Here is a 22,038-nt window from a genome sequence, read left to right as displayed (position 1 = left end):
TTATGAATAAATATTAAAATTTTCCTTCTTGCAAACTATGTGAGTGTCTACCGAAAAGTTCGGTAGTTACACGTAAACAATTCTTCGAAATTTTCGAAGCCAAAGTTATAAAAACAAATTAATATGCGTATGCCGAACCAAAGATCCAGTACTTCCCTGCAAAAGATAGCCCAGAAGATCGATGGCGATGAAATCCAAAAATCAAGTCAGGAGGAACTGCAAACGTTGTTTACATTCCAAGCGACAGAAAAAATATGATAGAAAACAGGAATGGTTCCTAATCCTGCCACCCAGGGCAGGACGGTAGATCACCTGACCTACCTGCAGCGTGTGCCGCGAAATTTGAATTTCTGTCGGGGACGACGGAGTCTTAGCTATGTATATATCTGACAGGTAAGTTGATTGTATGAAATTGTCTTTTGTGTCTTCACCTTATAAAACTACTGTTACCCTTCTCATTATCTTGGAGGACATTATTACTAATAGCTGCCTTCTACAGGGGCAGTGTATTCCTTGGTATAATTATAAACTGGAGCAAACTCAATACATTGTCATTTTACGATGAAGAATAACCTGAGTAATACAGATATGGAAGGCATTCTTCGAGGTGTTTTAGATCAGTTGAAGTTACAGTTAGTACTTATTACCTATAAAGAAGCTGGACATCTAGCTGGAAATAAATGAAAAGTTAACAGATGGAAAGTTAAAGGCAGAGTAGTGCAGCTGTGGACAAAAGTACTCTGCAAAGAACCAGATACAGTGGTACCTCGACATACGAAAGGCTCAACTTACGAAAAATTCTTGTTACGAAAGCAAATAAGAAGATTTTTCTTGGCTCTACATACGAAAATAGTTCAGGATATGAAAGGTTGTCGCTGTAAAGTCCCGAGATTCGCCCGGACCACCGATAACAATTTTAGAACTCGCGCGCCACCAACTGAGTAGACTCGACACCATCCTCCCGCTCTCCCATTGGTTCCTGATGCTAGTCACTGCCATAAGATCCTGCTCTCCTATTGGTCAGCATCTCTCGCATCGTGCTCTATGTAAAGGCGTTCTTCTTCAGCCATTGCTTCGCACCAGTGTTATCGTACGCACGCAGAATTCGTTTGTTCACATATACGATTTCGTTTGTTAAGGTAAATTCGTGTTAGTGATTTCGTTGTACTACTTTATCGTATTGTGTGAGAACTTAATTAGTATACTACATAACTTAATTATGTACAGTATAGTCATGGGTCCCAAGAAAGTTGCTGAAGTTCATGGAAAGAAGAGGATGCTTTCTATGCAGACAAAAATGGAGATAATAAAAAAGTATGAAGCTGGCATGCGGTTGAGTGTGATCGCTAAGGAATACGGCCGAAATCCGTCGACGATAGGCACTATCCTTAAGCAGAAGGAAGCCATCAAAGCAGCTACACCTTCCAAGGGAGTAACTATTTTGTCCAACAAGAGGAGCCACGTGCATGATGAGATGGAGAAGCTACTTCTTCTATGGATTGAGGACAAAGAAATCGCTGGCGATACGATAACTGAGACGGCAATCTGCCAGAAGGCCAGCGCTATTTTCGGCGATTTGACTACCCAGGCCAAAGACAACGGAGGAGAAGGGACATCGACGGCAACCCCAGACTTCAAGGCTTTTCGGGGGTGGTTTGATAAATTCCGTAAACGGACTGGCATCCATTCGGTGGTGAAGAAATTGAAATTTTGTAAAAAAACATAAAGCATAAAAAAAGTTTTAAAAAATGTAAAAATCAAAAAAGAAGAAAACAAAAATTTAATTTTAAGTTTTTTGTAAAGTTAAGTGTTACGGTTTTGTTAATGTTTCGTAAAGTTTAGTTTATGTTTCCTAACATTTTTAATGTGTTTCATTAAGTGTACGTACTACGTAACAAATTTTCTGCCGTTTGTCCTCCTCTGTCGCCACTTTTGGAGATAGCCTCACTCGAAAGGTAAGGTTCCACATTTTACTACATACGTACAGTATTTCTTGTATACCATGTACACTAATACACTTTATTTACAGATACATATTAGTAGTATGTATTAAGTTAGGTATTGAATGGTCCAAATTGTTGTATTTCATTGTTTATTGGTCAATTTAGCTTTATTATAAAATTTACTGGGGTGTTTTTGTAGGGCTTGGAATGAATTAGGCAATTTACATGTAAAATGCGGTTCAAGATACAAAAAGCTCAGGTTATGAAGGCCGCCTCGGAATGGATTAATTTTCTATGTCGAGGTACCACTGTATCTTATAACTGTGAACACATGCAAGCCAGAGATACATCCTAGCAAGCAGGAAGTGGTCTCCTAGTTTGTAGACACCAACTTTTTCATCAAGAAATTTAAATAACATCACTTGGTTTTCCAGATTATGGCATAAGTAAATATTAAAGAGGATTGTGTTTATGTAAAAATTTTGTTTGTAGATCACATTGCAAAAAAAATCCTTCATATCTTGTATGATAATGATTTTATTGTACTACTCACAAGATACCTTAACACATCTGTAGTCCTGAACATTGGTGCAGTAAATATATTCCTGAACTAACCAGTTTTTATCTTTCATCGTTTGTTTTGACCAGCCTTAAGAGTCTAGAAATATCTTATAGCCTGGTAAACCTATATTATAACACTAGTGTTTCTGTTTTTTTTAATGAATTTATAGCAACCACCTGTAATACTGAAAAAGAGGACAAATTGTTGTAACTTGGTTGTGCTCCATCTCCCCTTATGTAAACTTTGTCTGTATAGTGCTTCCCAACTTTTTCGTGGGGTTAGGTTTCAAAACCCATTGTGAAAATGCAAATCCCCTATAAAAATGCCTATAACTGCCAAGTACCTTGTACACCTTAAACTAAAATGCTTATAACTGTGAATAGTGTTGCTCTATGAAAAAAGTGAATTACTGATAATTTTAGATATACATATGGTCTGCAGAAAAATTCATGAATTTGTGGAAGTTCCCCAGTAAAAGTGAAAGATATATTCCACAAAAATCCGCAATAAAGTTAAGTGCAAAAAAGTTGGGTCCACTATCATACTTTATTAAAATATACTCTGGTGTAGCTTTACGATGATTTGGTGCTTTTGCAAGACACAAAAATAGCACTGATTAAATGTTTTGGTGGTTCCAGCATTTTCATTAATTTTTCTTTTTATTAGTGCTGGTCAAAGCCTTTTTTATTAGTATATAAAATACCCAAATGAACACTGAAACTACACAGTGTGTCAGCTTTAAGTTTTTTCTTTTCTTTCTTCCTTAGCAACGGCACAGTGACATGTCATCATTTCCTATCTACGAGGATTTTGAAGTGACGCCTGGGAAGAAGACTGGGCCAAAATGATACTTCTAGTAAACAACAAAAAGAAAACTAGCATGTCAAGTTTGAAAGGATCTTTTATCTTGTAACAGTGACCAGCATGTTTCTAAGGAGTTTGATCAGGGATGTACTTATATTCTATAATTAGCAGTTTCCACTTAATACAAGTTTTGGTGTCTGTGACTACTTGCATGCATACAGCTGCGACTCCCTCAGGCTACACTGTTCCTTCATGGGCCATGCCTCTTCTGCCGCTTCCTGCCCCTGGCCCTTATACAATGCTCCTTCCAACTTCTTTGTTCAAGCCTGGCTTGTGGGGACTGTAAGCCACCCTTCATACAATTACCTGGGCTGGAAGATAACTGGTACATCACATGGCAGAAGAGGGGAAGAGAAGGTGTCAGATTTTGCCTACTCTCTCCCCAGTGGCTATCACCCTGCTGTCAACTAACCCCTGTTTTTGGCTCTGAGGGCTGCCAACCTCTTCCTACCTCCTTCAAGTTTATCTAAGCGAGATTTTAACACCTTTCATTTCTTATCCTGCGAATCCTTACAGTGTGAACAGGTTAGGTCTTTACTACATTCCTGCCCCCCTACACATGACACATTTAGGGGGAGAATCATAAGTTAATTTGGTAAGCCTGGTTTTACAACCTTCAATGCAATATCTGATGCTTGAAGAGCTGCAGTCAGACATCTTGAACAAGTAGTAATAAAATTAACCACAGCTAACAATAAATCTAACTTGAAAAGCCACCACAAAAAAGTTAATACTTCAAATATAGGACAATAATTAGAAAAAAAATAATGAAGATGACTGCCCAGAACCACAGATGTTAGTCAGTAGCTGGCAGAAAATGAATTAATGGCTCTCTGCTAGGTGGTATCTGGTGATCCCAAAAGTGGGTGGGCCCTGTTCACCTACACAAGCAATGGTATCACAACCATGAATTTGAATTTTTAGACTGCAGTGGTAGGAAGACTCTAGCTATGTAATTGCTTGGCAAGTCACTTATGTAAAATCCATGTTTCCTTAATTATACTCCTTTTTTTCTTCTCCATTTGTCCATCTGCCTGTGGTGGTTGCACATGGTAACACTGCATTCCGGGCTTTAAATAGTTACGCTATTTGTAAGTTTTAGGTAAATAAATGGATATCTGGATACACATTTGCAACTGAAAAGTGTTTTAATAATTTACTCAATGCGAATTACACCGTTAATATTCGAAATAGGATATTATTTAAAGCCCAGGACGCAGTGTTACCATGAGCAAACACCACAGGCGGATGGACAGATGGAAAAATCAGTATAGTGAAATTATGATGCTCTTGCAGATGGCCCACTGTTACAGGATAAAATAACTTTTGCTGTTTTATAATTTTAAACATGATTTTGTTATCTGAGGTGTAGGTGACTGCACATAATTTGTCCATAAGGGATTCATAACTCAGTCTGTAAATATTTTCCATAAAAATTAGCTTAAGAACTTTTCAGAGTTATGAGGCATACAAACAATGTGATGTTAGGGAAATAAGAGAAGTTTTGTTGTAATATATATACATATATTTTAATAACCCTGTATGGCAATATAGGGCTGAAATGTATTTAAATGCTGCAGATGACTGAATGAATAAGAAATGCTAGAATTAATTCTTGTATGACATGTTTTATCGTTAGTTAATGGGTCTCGTCATGTGTGACCCATATTTTGGAATTTGTAAATAATATCTTCTGTAAGAAAAAAAAAAAAAACCTGTTACCTTAAATTTTTTTTAGGTGAATATGACTTATAATTTGTCTTATCAGCAAATTATACACAAATACTACCTTATTTTTTTCTTTCCAAGCACCCTTTGGGGTCCTATAAGTTCAGAAATATGGATTAGTGGCTTCATAAGCTACCTTATATTAATAATAAAGGAGTTAAATGTCAAGGATAATTACATGTTAAAAAAGGGTCACAGTTTAGTAATCCCAGTAATTATTACAGTAATTATTAACAAAACACGGCTTGAGAGACTATATTGCTTGTTCTGTCATTACACAGAGTCCCTGAACTTTTTGCAAACTTACAGTCAACAAATGTGCTACCTTCTAGTCTGCTTCGTTAACAGTAGGTCTTAAGTTATATTTTTCTTTCTAAGCAACATATTTTGTAGTTTGAGAACCATTTCTGCAGACTTCTCGACATGTTCCTTTTAATTTGCTATAGTTTTTAAAACATTCAGGGGACGAGTTTCATTAAACTCTTGGCAACTGTATAATTTTTTTTTTTAAGTAATGGGGCACCATACATATATTTTTTAAAACACTCTTGAACTGCTTACAATTTGTAAAACATTTGGGAATGCCTTTATTTTGTACAGTTACTACACAAAACGCTGCCTTAATAACTAGTACAGTACTGCTCTTAAAAATAATTTTAAAAGGTAATGGGATTTGCTTCTTTAAGCTTTTCCTGGAAAAAACTGTGACTTACTTCTTACAGCATTTTCTAGATGAATCTCAGTAAGACTTCACTTGAGTATGCTCCAGATATTGATGGTGATACTCATTACATAAAAATAAGATATAAAAACCCAAACACACACCTCTGTAGGGTAGATTTTGCATGCACAAAGTACAAATTAAAAAATAATGCTCACCCATAAAAAAACAGAAACACTAATACAAAGAATGGACAGAAAAGCACAAGTTTAGAGGTACAACAACCAACCCGAGAAGAGTCTACTTGCGACTCAAGAGGTCTGGAAAACTAAGCCCTATTAATAATAATAATAAGAGGTACATCATAGTTGAAAAGGAATTAGGGGCAGAGTATTGGGTCAACTATGTACATATGATACTAGAACCTTATGACTTTGAGGCCACATACAAGTTTATAATTTAAAAAACGTATCAATAAAATAAGTGAAAGAGCAACCACACTATGATACTTCCACACGAAAACATTACTGCTTCGGAAGCAGTCAATTGCCTAAGCTCAGACAAGGCCTTCCATAACACTTCGTGTCTTTTCTGCCTGTTTCTGGAACTCGACTATCATCTTTGAGAGGACCTTTTTCTGTAAATGAAGAATACAAAATAATCAGTTTGTCCTAAAAAGGAACAGTTTTTCTGGTGTTAATTTCTGTGTACAGTGGAATCTAAAGAAAATGTAATAGTTGTTCCGACTCACAATTGTCTTACAATAATGGTCCAGTTGACACCCAGGATTTTGCAAGGGATAGACCACAACCACCCCCGGAATAGCTAAAATTTACAAATACTTGACACCCTTCTAAAAATGCTTATACATAACTGCCTTATTTTGATAGTTCAAACACAAAAACACCCTCTAAAAACACTCATAACTGGCTATTTTAATAGTTTTATCCTGAAAAATTTTTTTGTCATAAAAGTACGAAAATACAGTAATCAATGAATATTTCTCTAGGAAAAATTCCATGAATAAACAAATTTTCCACAAATAATTTGGATATATGTTCCACAAAAAATCTGCAAATACTAAGTGAAGCCAAGAATAGGCAGGGACTGCCTGTACAGTACTTTGTTCTTGTTTGTTTGTTTGTATGGTGCTTTTAGGTTGCATGGAACCAGTGGTTATTCAGCAACGGAACCAACGGCTTTACGTGACTTCCGAACCACGTCGAGAGTGAACTTCTATCACCAGAAATACACATCTCTCACTCCTCAATGGAATGGCCGAGAATCGAACCCGCGACCACCGAGGAGGGACGCTAATACCATACCAACCACGCCGCTGAGGCACTGTTTGTACTTTGTTCTTAATAAAATTTCTTTACTCAGGATGAGTTTTTGAGTAAATCTAGCAAGTGAGTAATTATTCCCCGGCCGACATGTGGATACCCTGATAAACTAGTCATGGCTTACATTCAGTGCCGTAGAGACAGCTTAGAAGGATCAATTAAATAAACCTCAGGACTGGGAGAAGTACACTCCAAGTAAAATAATAAAAAGTTATTATATAAAATAATTTTTAGGCCTATTTTATGTACATGGAAAATCTGATATAAAAGTTTAATATGATTTTATGCAGGGTGACTCACACTAAGTGATACAGTAGATGTACATATGTTCCATCTGAGTAAGAGTTAATCAGCGTTCTCTATTCAATTTGCAATTGATAAAATGCGTAATAAGTACACCTTATCCCTCATCGACTTTTGTAAAACCTGGACAATGCTCACCAATAAAATTGTTAAACATAGGACACATCTGCATGCCATCTAACAACTTATTATGAACAAAATGGAGCTATTATTGTTTGCAAACCAAATTAAAAACCTCATGATCACTATGTTCAAGTGCCAAGAGAGAAAGGTTAGTGATGTTGGAGCTAATCAACTGACAATCTAAATTGCCCAGTACGGACGTTGGAAAGAATCTTATGCCTACATTCTTCCTTTTCGGAAGTTGTTGATTTCATTCGTGGGTTCAACAATTTGGAAAGTAGGTCTCAGGCTCAGTCGTCTTCCCGCCTTCTTGCTTGGAAGCCTTGGTGGGCGCTACGCAGGATCCCAAATCTACTCTCCAGCTTCCCTTTCGGGGCACGTCCAGTCGGTCTTGCATAAGGTTAACGCCTCTGTTTTGGACCGGGACAGTTCGCTTCGCTCTAGGGGCTCTGCCAAGCTACTACTCCCGCCTCTCACAAGACTAGGAAGTATATACTATGCTACGAACTCTACTTTTTTTATGTCGCGCCATCTTAACCCAGACGTCATTCGCCTGAAGCCAGGATTGATTTTGGAGCAGGTGTGGCTGGTGGCTCCGTCCTTGTCTCCTCAGGATGCCTCAGCATTGGAATCTATGGCAGCCTCCATGTTGCTCACAGTTTCTTGGCTGGACTTTTGATCTGTGGTCATTGCCAATATAGCTTCTGACAGGTCCCCAGAAGGGTTGGTGACTGCATCCTCTCTTGCCAATCTGTTGCAGTCCGGAGGCAAGGCGTTTTCGTATATGGCTCACCTCAGTGTTAATTTATGTGCTAACCTTCTGCTGATTAGAATGCGATAGGCCAGTGTCGGGCTGGTGCACAGGCCGTGTCTAAGTCGGAGTCTCGTCCTCGGAGACATCCGGCTCCTCCTCCTCCCCCTGTCCAGCAGTAGTCAAGAAGATCGTCACCTGGTAGGCCATCAAGAATTCAAGTTCGGCAGGGCTTTCCCGTTCGACTCAGCCTTGGTCAGAGGATTAATGTCCCTTTTGCTCTCGTTCCTTAGGCCAAGAAGGGGCCCAAGGGGCAGAGGTAATGGGGCCCTTGGTAGGTTTGGCACCTCTCCCTTTCCTGTGCTATGGAGGGGTGTGCCTAGCGGGCCATTGGGCCAAGTGGCAGAGTTATGGGGCGGAGAAGTGGGTGGTAAATACCATTCGGGTGGGGTACCTACTGCCGTTCGATTTCTCTCCCCCTCTGTCAGACAAACCGCAGCTCACGAAGGCATATCCTCCAGATTCTCTGAAGTTCTTGGGTCTTCGGGAGGAGGTATAGAAGATGCTGGACAAGGTTGCAATAGAGGAAGTGGTGCATCCGTCTCCGATGTTTTACAGTCACATCTTCTTGGTGCTCAAGGCGTTGGGAGGATGGAGACCTGTGATCAACTTATCCACCTTGAATCACTTCATCAGGAAGACACGGTTCAAGATGGAGAGATTGCGTTCGGTGTTGGCAGCTTTGAGGGAAGGCGACTTCATGCTGTCGATAGACTTGAGGGACGCATACTTCCAAATCCCTGTTCATCCGACGCCCAGGAAATTCCCTCCCTCTCTCTTGGGAACAAGGTCTTCGAGTTCCAAGTCGTATGCTTCGGGCTGACAACAGCCCCTCAAGTGTTCACAAGGGTCTTCTCTCGCGTCAAGTTGGGCCCATGCTCAGGGGATCTGTTTGCTGAGGGACCTCAACGATCACTTGGTCTTGGCAGTTTCCAGGGAAAAGCTGCTGCAGGACAAGGATCGGCTGCTTTGGTACTGTCTGGAACTGGGCATCATACTCAACCAGGAAATGTCGAACCTCGTACCCGGTCAAAGGATTCTCTACTTGGGCATGGTCATCGATACGACAGTGGCAAAGTCGGATCAGAGATTGGAGAAGTTGCGGGTGGTGGCGCGCAACTTCCTGTCGGAACCACATCAGTCAGCTCATCAGTGGCAGATTCTTCTGGGAGTGTTGACATCCCTGAAGAAGCTGGTCCCTCATGGGCGTAGTCTTATTCGGTCTCTGCAATGGAGACTGGGAGAATTCTGGTCTCCGGAGGGGGACTCACCCCTGTTAACCCTTTCACGCCGATTGGACGTATTAAACTTCGACGAAAATTGCCTGTCGGGTGCCGATTAGACGTATGGTACGTCGACGAAAAAGTTTTTTTAAAAATTCGCGGAAAAATAGTTATAGGCCTACTAGGTGAAAACTTTTGAATCACGCGCCTTAGGGGAGACTGGGAGCTCACAGATCAAGGCGTTGTTTTGTTTCGTTACCCAGGCGCGCAAGCGCGAATTTCTTTCTTCTCGCACTAAAAAGCATCAGCGACACATCCTTTTTGCACCTTTCTATATTAGCCGTTACATAGAGTATTATATATGGAAATGTGCGCAATTTCATGTAGAATACAACATAAAACAACCCATGGTTGTAGCTTTTATCAGTTCTGAAATATTTTCATATAAATAATGATAAGTGCCAAAATTTCAACCTTCGGTCAACGTTGACTCAACCGAAATGGTAAAAAACTAAATTGTAAGCTAAAACTATTACATTCTAGTAATATTCAATCATTTACCTTTATTTTGCAACAAATGGGAAGTCTCTAGCACAATATTTTGATTTATGGTGAATTTATGAACTAAACTTTTTCCTTACGTCCGCGCGGTAACTTTCGAAAAAATCTAAATTTTTTCGTCCAATTGTCGTAATGTTTGCACCATTTTAAATTAGCCGTTACATAAAGTTTTATATATGAAAATGTGCGCAATTTCATGTAAAATACAACAAAAAACAACCCATGGTTGTAGCTTTTATCAGTTTTAAAATATTTTCATATAAATAACAATAAATAGAAAAAATTAGTTCTTCGGTCAACTTTAACTTGACCGAAATGGTAAAAAACTGCAATTGTAAGCTACAACACGTACAGTCTAGTAATATTCAATCAATTACCTTCATTTTGCAACAAATGGGAAGTCTCTAAGACAATATTTTGATTTATGGTGAATTTTTTAAAACAGCTTTTTTTTTTATGTAGGCGAGTTACGAATTCATGCATCATTTTGTGATAATATTTTCTCTGTTTTGCCTTTATCATTTTACAATGTGTTATATACCAAAATGATCGCAATTTAATTTACAATACAACAACAAAAATTAACTCGTTAGCTTTAACCGTTTTGCTCACAGCACGATTTGTATACAATTATATATGAATTTTTTTTTACGGTCATATATCCCATATTTATATATGATGATATTTTTTTTTTTTCATTTCTGATGGTTGCATACTAAACTTCAGGCAATGACAAAAAAAAAAGAGCCCAAAATGAACTCTTAATCTTGAAAACTAAGCGTACTGTGATTTTTTGAAAAAAAAAAAAAAAAAAAAAAAAAATTTCCGCTTCGTCGCTCACTCGCGAATGCCGCCGGCATAAGGGAGATGATTTTTAAAATACCGCTTCGGCGTTTAAGGGTTAATGTTTCCTCTGTTTCTGGAAGTGAGAGAAGACCTTCGTTGGTGGTTGGACGACCAGAATCTTTCGAAGGGTGTCCCTCTGCATTCCCTTCCACCGGACTTCCTTCCGTTCTTAGACGCCTCTCTCGCAGGTTGGGCGGCCTTATGTAGGTGACCTCATCGCTTCAGGCGTTTGGAGGACAAGCAGCAACATATCAACGTCTTGGAGTTGAAGGCAGCCTTCCTGGGTCTGAAGAAGTTTTGGGAGAAGGTAGAATGTCATTCTGTCGTTCTCATGTCGGACAACACCATGGTGGTAGCCTATGTGAACAAACAGGGAGGCCTGGTTTCTCGTCAACTTCACGCCTTGACCGTCGAGGTTCACCAATGGGCAGTCAGCAGTTAGGTAGAGCTCTCAGCCACGTGTATCCCAGGCAAAATGAATGTGGTCGCAGACAAACTCAGTGGTCGGGATCAGATCCTAGGCACCGAGTGGTCACTTTATCAAGTGGTAACAGACAAGCTTTTCCAGGTTTTGGGTAGACCCGTGTTGGACCTTTCTGCAACTCGCTTCAACAGGAAGCTGGAGATATTCTGTTCAATGGTCCCAGATCCTTTAGCATTGGCAGAGGACGCATTCAAACACCCCTGGGACAACCTGGAGGTGTATGCCTTCCCTCCGTTTTGTTTGATCCATCAAGTTCTGAACAGACTAATGAGTCACAGGGTCTCAGGATGACTTTGGTAGCCCCTCTGTGTCCTCAAGCGGAGTGGTTCTCAGATCTGCTGTAGTCGTTGTCAGAAGTTCCGAGGGAGATTTCTCCCTTGGCGACATCTCCTGTGTCATCCCCATGAAGAAATGTTCCACCAGTCAGTAGAATCCCTGTCTTTTAACGGCTGGAGGCTTTCAAGTTTCTCTTCCGAGCGAGAGGTTTTTCTCAGAAGGATGGCAGGGCATATGTCCAGCAGTCTCAGAAAGTCAACCTCCACGGTTTCCAAGGCAATAAGTGATCTACTGTGATTGGTATCGAAACAGGGGTTTTCTCCACTTGCAACCTCTATTCAGCGAATAGTAGACTTTTAACCTTCCTCAGAGACAAGAAACATTTGTCCGTTTCTGTCATTAGAGGCTACAAGGCAGCCCTGAGTTTGGTGTTACACCTTAAAGGTATCGACATCTCCTCTTCCTGGGAACTTTCCTTCTAGTTAAAGGGGTTTGAGCAGCTGAGTTCTCCTAGAGAGCTCAAGCCTCAGACGTGGGATGTTTCCTTGTTTCCCAAGAGCTTCACTAAGAGTCCACATGGCCCTTGTGTCACTCATCTGACAGGAACTTGACGCTCAAGGCAGTTTTCCTTCTGGCCTTGGCATCTTTCAAGAGGGTAGGAGAGCTCCACGATCTGAGCAAAGAGGTGAAGCATGCCAGGGGTTGGGGGTCGTTGTCCTTCAAATTTGTCCTGGAATTCGTGGCCAAGACCCAAGATCCCTCTGTGCACGATGAGAGATTCATTTTGTTTTCCATTCCATCACTGAATGACTTGTGGGTGGTGATGCTCAAGAGCGTTTGTTGTGCCCTGTCCGGGTCCTGTGTTGGTATCTTAAAAGGACTTAGCACCTTGGACCAAGCTGCCTCAGACTTTTTGTTAGCAAAGGCCGTACAAAGAGATGTCTAGGAATACAGTAGGACCTCGATAATTGCGGGAGATAGGGTCCAGAACCCCCCGTGATAAGTAAATACCCATGTTATCCTGGAACCCCTTCTCAAAAATTGCTTAAAACTGCCTACTTTAATAGTTAACTCACCCAAGACCACTGTTCCAATGTTTATAACTGCCTACTTTAGTTCTAACACCAAATATGTCGTCAACTATCACATTCAACTAAATTCAATACATTTTCAAAGTTATTTTACAACATTAGCCTAAAAAATATATGTAGTATACGTACTACTGTACATATGTAGCCTATTAGGAAGAAACACCGCAGTGGAGCCATCGTCATCGCCTGCCTCAGCCTCATTCACTCAATGTTTAATTGGTGAAACAAGAATATACTTACATCTTTAACCCTCTTACGCCGAAGCGGTAAAAAAAAAAAAATTGTCTCCCGTGTGCCGGAGGGGTTTCAGAGTGACCGCGGAAGCGGAAAAAATATTTTTTTCAAAAAATCGCAGTGCGCTTAGTTTTCAAGATTAAGAGTTCAGTTTTGGCTCCTTTATTGTCATTGGCTGAAGTTTAGTATGCAACTATCAGAAATGAAAAAAATTATCATTATCATATATACATAATGCGATATATGATAGCGCAAAAACGAAATTTCATATATAATTGTATTCAAATCGCGCTATGCGCAAAACGGTTAAAGGTAACAAGTTACTTTTTTTCGTTGTAATGTACACTAAATTGTGATCATTTTGGTATATAACACATTGTAAAACGATAAAAGCAAAACAGAGAAAATATTATCACAAAATAATGCATGAATTCGTAACGCGCGTATGTAAACAAATATTTTTTTTTAAAATTCACCATAAATCTAAATATTGTCCTAGAGACTTCCAATTTCTTTCAAAATGAAGAAAAATGATTGAATATTACTATACTGTAAGAGTATTAGCTTACAATTGCAGTTTTTGACCATATCTGACGAGTTAAAGTTGACAGAATGTCGAATTTTTTTATATATATATTTTTTATATGCAATTATTTCGGAAATAAGAAAAGCTACAACCTTCAAATATTTTTCGTTTTATTCTACATGAAATTGCGCACATTTTCATATATAAAACTCTATGAAATGCCTAATATGAAACGGAGCAAATATTCCGAGAATGGGACGTACGTATTTCGGAGATTTGTGGCGGAGAATCCGCGCGCGGAGGGAAGGAAAGATTTTTTTAAAATTCACCATAAATCTAAATATTTTGCTAGAGACTTCGAATTTGTTTCAAGATGAAGATAAATGACTGAATATTACTAGACTGTAATTGCGTTTTTCGACCATTTCGGTAGAGTCAAAGTTGACCGAACGTGGTTTTTTTTCTATTTATCGTGATTTATATGCAAATATTTCAAAAATGAGAAAAGCTACAACCTTCAATTATTTTTTGTTGTATTCTACATGAAATTGCGCACATTTTAATATATAAAACTTTATGTAACGGCTAATTTAAAATGGTGCAAACATTACCACAATCGCACATATGATTTTTTGTTCGGAAGGAGTTACGCGCGGACGTAAAGAAAATGTTATTTTTTTCATAAATTCACCATAAATCGAAATATTGTGCTAGAGACTTCCAATTTGTTGCAAAATGAAGGCAAATGCTTGAATATTACTACAATATAAGCGTTTTAGCTTACAATTGCGTTTTTCGACCATTTCGGTAGAGTCAAAGTTGACCGAAGGTTGAAATTTTGGCAATTATCGTTATTTATATGAAAATATCTCAAAACTGATAAAAGCTACAACCATGGGTTGTTTTTAGTTGTATTGTGCATGAAATTGCGCACATTTCCATATATAAAACTTTATATAACAGCTAATTTTAAAATGGTGCAAACATTACCACAATCGCACGTATGATTTTTTTCGGAAGAGTTACCGCGCGGACGTAAGGAAAAAGTTTTTTCATAAATTCACCATAAATCCAAATATTGTGCTAGAGACTTCCAATTAGTTGCAAAATGAAGGTAAATGATTGAATATTACTAAAATATAAGCGTTTTAGCTTACAATTGCGTTTTTCGACCATTTCGGTAGAGTCAAAGTTGACCGAAGGTTGAAATTTTGGCAATTATCGTTATTTATATGAAAATATCTCAAAACTGATAAAAGCTACAATCATGAGTATTTTATTGTTGTATTCTACATAAAAATGCGCACATTTTCATATATAATACTTCATGTAACGGCTAATTTACAATGGTACAAAAATTGGTACAAAAATTATGTCAAAGTGACGAAATAATTTCCGAGATGTGTCACAGATACTTTTTAGTGTAGTAAGAAAGAAATTCGCGCTTGCGCGCCTGCGTAACAATTGTAAACAAAACAACACCTTGATCCGTGAACTCCAAGCATCCCCCAAGGCGTGTGATTCAAAAGTTTTAGGCTGGTAGGCCTATAAGTATTTTTCCGCGAATTTTAAAAAAAACTTTTGTAAGTCGACGTAAAATACGTCCAGTCGGCACACGGGAGACAAAAAATGTCGACGTAAAATACGTCAAGTCGGCGTAAGAGGGTTAACAGGGCACTTTTGTATCTTTCCTAAGATGATTGTGTGGATGAGAGAATGAGTGAGTTGGCTGGTCTCCTTCTTTCTCTTGTACCTTTCCTTCTTCCTTCAGGCGGGTTAAGGAGTAGACACATCATTCGCTGGACTGGTCTGATACAGTGAGTAAGGTAGTCATACGGATAGTGTGGTCACTTATTATGTAAATGTCAAATCCTCTATTCGGTAGCATATGCTCCACTCCTAGGCAAGGAGGAGTTGAGAGTAGTACAAACCCTGGTGTGTTGGTTTGCTATTAGACAGTCAAAGTTTCTCTTTGGTTCCCTTACAATGGTTCTACCATATATCATTGTACATCACTCAGGGTCTGAGTGGTTAGATATCAATTTATCTAGCTTCTCAACAGGCTTCAGTCCCTCTCCAGAAGTCATTTCTTCTGGAAGCTAGACTGGTGGGTATAGGCCCCCAGCCAGTCTAGGATGTCTTGTACCTCCCTCCAAGTATGAGTCTATCCTATTGTTAAGACCGAAGGTTTGTTTGCGTATGAACAAATGACAAATTTTCTGAGACAATTTGTATTTTTCATAGCTACAAACCTGAGGTCTTAACATTATACTGGCCGCCTCTAACCGCCCCTCTGTTTGTTAAGACATCCTGAGTTGGGAAAGACTGATGCATGATTGTAGGTGAATGGTCTTCGACCATCCTTCACCCGATCTACGCATGCGTTGCCAGATATCACAAGATTCCTTGCTTTCATCTGTTTTTTAACCGGATCCAGCTAGGCGCTAGAAATTATCCTATTGTTAAGACCTCAGGTTTGTAGCTATGAAAAATACAAATTGTCTTAGAAAATTTGTTATTTTAAGGGTAATGTTTTAAGATTGACTGTATACTATAGAAATATTAAGAAGAATTTAACATGAAGCCTTGAGTTAATTCACGTCTAATGAGCTATCACTTTGTTATAAATAACTGAACACCAAATACAAAATAACATAAGTCATATTACTTACTCCAACATTCATGTTTCTGTGCATTTCCAATTCATGAGTATCTTGTACTGTGAGTTCACAAGGCTTTTTGTTGAGCTGAATAAACTGACAGTATGGTGCGTGTTTCTTGTGTTCCTCCCTGGAATAAGGAAAAATAAATACGTATGATTAAAAGCATAGGCGTTCCGGGCAGGGGGGGCAATTGCCCCGCCCCCTGGGTCCGGGAATTGGCTAAAGTTTGGGCAAATCGGTTGAGATACTCGGGCATTTGGAGAAGGAATTTTTTATTTTATATAAAAGAATAATAACAAATAAAAATATATAAATAACAAGAATAAAAGTAAAAATAAACTTGTCGGGCAAATGGTTGAGATATTTAGGCATTCAGGAAAGCTTTTTTTTTTTTTTTTTTTTTTTAATAAGCATAACTTGTATTTGTAACCAAATAATAAATAATCGCTTGTGAATTACCATTACAATTGAGTGTATGTATATGGTAGTTACAGAATATGTTGGAAGCTAATATTACTAACAAATATGTTGTGCAAGAGAAAGAGAGAGAGAGAGAGAGAGAGAGAGAGAGAGAGAGAGAGAGAGAGAGAGAGAGAGAGAGAGAGAGAGAGAGAGAGACCATCAGCAGGCTGAAATGCATCCATTGCTGATTTCATGGTTGGAGAACAGGGTCTTGAAAAGTCCCTTTAAATAGTTTTGCCGCTGATTTTATTATAGTTTTCTGTTAGATATCGTATATCGCTCATTATGTATTCTTTATCATTAATTATCAACCATCGGCTACTGCTAGTGTACAGTAATATACAATATGCTAGCCATTATTTCCATAGCATTACAGGCAGTCCCTGAGTTACGACGGGTTCAGCTTACGACGTTCCGAGGTTAAGGCGCTTTTCAATCATATTCATCAGAAATTATTTCCAGGGTTATAACGCATGTTCCAGGGTTACGGCGCCTAAAACTCTGATCTGGGCAGAAGAAATATGACACCAAAAATGCAAAATAATCAATATTTGAAGTTTTTTTTTTTTTTTTGAAAAATGCAATAAGAATGCAGTTTACATAGTTTTGAATGCACCCAAAGCATTGAAAGTAAGGTTTTCTTAGGATTTTTAACGATGTTCCGGCTTACGACGATTTTCGGGTTACAACACGTCTCCAAGAACAGAACCTCCATCATAACCAGGGGACTGCCTATTGCCAAATAATTTAGTTAGGCAACACAGTTAGTGATGAATATTAAGGTGCAAATAAGTACATGATAAAGACTAATGTAATATGGAATGGTAATCAGTAGGGAAACTGTAATATTAGAAACTGAATACATAATAACATTCAAATGATAAGTCAATGTTACGGTCAGCAAAGTACCATATGGCAATGTTCTTATGCATTCTGGCTATACTGCTAGCAAAACAGGAAGCACAGCAGCCAGCAGGCAGACAGTTGACACTCCTGTGACTCTTCTCCCAGTATTCCTTGTTTAATTATTTTAATGTGAGTTATATATACTGTAGGTATTTCAGTCTGCTAATTTTTGATAAAACATTCACAGATATAGAAAATGACTCGGTGTGTTTAAGACAGGGAAATAGTTGCAAAGTTATCTTGTGAAAGGCACGGAATGGTGTGTGTCATAAGAAATAACCTTATCAATTACTGCCAAGCCAGCAAAAGTTTGAGAGGTATACAGTAAACAGCAGTTACCAAACAGCTATTAACCCTTAAATGCCTATTGGACATATTAAACGTCAACGAAAATTGTCTGTTGGGTGCTTAATTGACGTATGATACGTTGACACAAAAAAGTTTTTTTAAAAATCTGCGCAAAAATATTTATAGGCCTACTTGGCAAAAACTTTTGAATCACGCACACTGAGGGATATTGGGAGTTCACGGATCAAGCTGTTGTTTTGTTTACAAGAGTTATCCAGGCATGCATGCGCAAATTTCTTTCTTCTCGCACTAAAAATTCATCAGCAACACATCCCAGAAATTATTTCGTCACTTTGACATAATTTTTGCAATTTTATATTAGCTGTTACATAAAGTTTTATATATGAAAATGTGCGCAATTTCATGTAGAATACAACAAACAAAACCCATGGTTGTAGCTTTTATCAGTTTTGAAATATTTTTATACAAAATAACGATAAGTGCCAAAATATCAACCTTTGGTCAACTTTGACTTGACCAAAATGGTTGAAAAATGCAATTATAAGCTAAAACTCTTCCATTCTAGTAATATTCAATCATTTACCTTCATTTTGCAACAAATTGGAAGTCTCTAGCACTATATTTCGATTTATGGTGAATTTTTGAAAAAAACTTTTTCCTTACGTCCGCGTGGTAGGTCTTCAGAAAAAATCAGAAATTCTTTCGTCAGATTGTTGTAATGTTTGTACCGTTTTATATTAGCCATTACATAAAGTTTTATATATGAAAATGTGTGCAATTTCATTTAGAATAACACTAAAAATAACTCATGGTTGTAGCTTTTATTAATTTTGAAATATTTTCATATAAATCACGATAAATAGTAAAAATTCAACCTTTGGTCAACTTTAACTAGACTGAAATGGTCGAAAACTGCAGTTGTAAGCTACAACACTTACAGTCTAGTAATAATCAATCAATTACCTTCATTTTGCAACAAATTGGAAGTCTAGCACAATATTTCGATTTATGGTGAATTTTTGCAAAAAACTTTTTTTTAAGTCCGTGCGTTACAAATTCATGCATCATATTGTAATAATATTTTTTCTGCGTTGCTTTGATCGTTTTACAATTTGTTATATACCAAAATCATCGCAATTTAGTGTACAATACAACAAAAAATAATTAACTCATTAGCTTTAACCGTTTTGCTCACAGCATGATTTGTATACAATTATATATGAAATTTTTTTCAGGCTGTCATATATTCCAATATTTATATATGATAGTGATATTTTTTTTCATTTCTGATGGTTGCATACTAAACTTCAGGCAATGACAAAAAAAGGAGCCAAAAATGAACTCTTAATCTTGAAAACTAAGCGTGCTGTGATTTTTTGAAAAAAAAAAAAAAAATTTCAGCTTCGGCGCTCACTCGCGAACGCCGCCAACATACGGGAGACACTTTCGGAAATACCGGCTCGGCGTTTAAGGGTTAACAACCTGTTTTCCTTTCTTCTTAAGAGTTTTACTTGCATCTACATCAAAGGGGTGGTTCAGGCTAGGGCCAAAGATGATGATACATCCACTGGAGGATCCCCCTTCTTTGCGACAAATGAAGCCAAGACGGCTGCAGACACTCCACAAGGAAGGTGCAATGTCAAGTCCTTCCCTGCAAGCTGCTAATGGAGCATCTACCCCAGCACATACTTCATTCACAGAGGTGAGGGTGTAGGCAGACCTCCCTCATACCATTCTTCATAGAAGGGTTAACACTAGGCAGTCCCCGGTTATCGGCAGGGGTTCCGTTCCCAGGGTGGGGTGCCGATAAGCAAAAACCACCATTACTGAAACTCAGCGATTTATGGCCCCATAATGGCGCTGATAACCAGTTATCGGCGCTGTAAGCATGTTATGGTGCCATAACTCTATTATTGGTGCCAATAACCAGAACTCAGCCTGTTATGGCACCATAAATTGCTGATTTTATGGACTAGACAAGCCCAATAAAACCGGGGACTGCCTTTAGTACTAGGCAGTGGGATGGAAGGCAGAAGAAAGAAACTAGAAGGATTGGGAAGTCCAGAATCCAGTGCTTCTTGTTTACCTTCCATCGCTTGCCAAACTTCTCCCACTGCAGCGAAGCCCAACCATCATATTCCTTACAAGAAGCCTGCGTACAAATACTCGTACGGGTCAACTGTTAGTAGTGGCATGGAGCGCCCACAGGGACACCCACAACCTTTACAATGGCATTTCTTATGATTTTACACCACTACAAAAACACAAAGAGCATGATTATATAAAATATAAAGAAACAAGTAAACACAATAGCAGCCGACTCATCCAAGTTAACAACAATCACTCAGGGTAGTCAGTTGAGTGAAGCACGTACGTACGAGCTGGATGCCAAAGAAAAAGTAAGTAGTGATGGAAGGTGAGAGAGGGGTATTCCCACACTCATCCCCCATCTCAACAAGTTGACTACCCTTCTCACAACCGTTCCAGCTTGCACTGAAGGGTAGTACATAAATGGCAAAGATTTGTAATCGACAGGAACAACTAAACCTGACAAAGTTACTAAGGCCTGCCAGCACTCAACAGCTTCATTAACCCTTAAACGCTGAGCTGGTATTTCCGAAAGTGTCTTCCGTATGTCGGCGGCGTTCGCGAGTGAGCGCCAAAGCGGAAAAAGTTTAAAAAAAAAAAATCACAACACGCTCAATTTTTGGCTCCTTTTTATGTCATTGCCTGAAGTTTAGTATGCAACCATCAGCAATGAAAAAAATATCATTATCATATATAAATATTGGAATATATGACAGCGCAAAAAAAAATTTAATATATAATTGTATACAAATCATGCTGTGAGCAAAACGGTTAAAGCTAATGATTTAATTATTTTTTCGTTGTATTGTACACTAAATTGTGATCATTTTGGTATATAACAAATTGTAAAACAATCAAAACAACACAGAGAAAATATTATCACAATATGATGCATGAATTCGTATCGCTCGGATGTAAAAAAAAGCGGTTTTAAAAAATTCACCATAAATCGAAATATTGTGCTAGAGACTTCCCGTTTGTTGCAAAATGAAGGTAATTGATTGAATATTACTAGACTGCAAGTGTTGTAGCTTACAATTGCAGTTTTTGACCATTTTGGTCGAGTTAAAGTTGACTGATGAACGAATTTTTTCTATTTATTGTTATTTATATGAAAATATTTCAAAACTGATAAAAGTTACAACCATGGGTTGTTTTTGTTGTATTCTACATGAAATTGTGCACATTTTCATATATAAAACTTTATGTAAAGGCTAATTTAAAATGGTGCGAACATTACGACAATCGAACGAAAAAATGTCTGACTTTTTTGGATGAGTTACCGCGCGGACGTAAGGAAAAAGTTTATTTCATAAATTCACCATAAATCGAAATATTGTGCTAGAGACTTCCAATTTGTTGCAAAATAAAGGTAAATGGTTGAATATTACTAGAATGTAATAGTTTTAGCTTAGAATTGGTTTTTTTTTACCATTTCGGCTGAGTCAAAGTTGACCGAAGGTTGAAATTTTGGCACTTATCGTTATTTACATGAAAATATTTCAAAACTGATAAAAGCTACAACCATGGGTTGTTTTTAGTTGTATTCTACATGAAATTGCACACATTTTCATATATAAAACTTTATGTAACGGCTAATTTAAAATGGTGCAAACATTATGACAATCGGACAAAAAAATTTATGATTTTTTCGGAAGTTACCGCACGTACGTAAGGAAATTGTTTTTTTTTCCCATAAATTCATCATAAATCGAAATGTTGTCCTAGAGACTTCCCGTTTGTTGCAAAATAAAGGTAAATGATTGATTATTACTAGAAGTAAGAGTTTTAGCTTATAATTGCGCTTTTCGACCATTTCGGTTGAGTCAAAGTTGACCAAAGGTTGATATTCTGGCACTTATCATTATTTATATGAAAATATTTCAAAACTGATAAAAGCTACAACCATGGGTTGTTTTAAGTTGTATTCTACATGAAATCGCGCACATTTTCATATATAAAACTTTATGTAACTGCTAATTTAAAATGATGCAAACATTATGACAATCGGACGAAAAAATTTATGATTTT

The 22,038-nt window shown here is 37.9% G+C and overlaps 1 protein-coding gene across 1 annotated transcript in view; it reads right to left on the bottom strand.

Annotated features, from left to right (window-relative positions):
• Positions 1-4,871: 4,871 nt before the first annotated feature.
• Positions 4,872-22,038, bottom strand: part of LOC135205371 (baculoviral IAP repeat-containing protein 5.2-like) — a 36,049-nt gene continuing 18,882 nt past the window's right edge. Inside the window, exons 3-4 of the mRNA XM_064235867.1 lie at positions 16,252-16,369; positions 4,872-6,395 (exon numbers count right to left, since the gene is read on the bottom strand). Coding sequence (XP_064091937.1) covers positions 6,315-6,395; positions 16,252-16,369 — 199 coding nt within the window. The 3' untranslated portion in view covers positions 4,872-6,314. The remainder of the gene's footprint in view (positions 6,396-16,251; positions 16,370-22,038) is intronic.

This window comes from Macrobrachium nipponense, chromosome 49 (genome assembly GCF_015104395.2).
Source record: "Macrobrachium nipponense isolate FS-2020 chromosome 49, ASM1510439v2, whole genome shotgun sequence".
NCBI classification, from domain to species: Eukaryota; Metazoa; Arthropoda; class Malacostraca; order Decapoda; family Palaemonidae; genus Macrobrachium; species Macrobrachium nipponense.
This window is presented reverse-complemented; position numbering and strand designations above follow the sequence as displayed.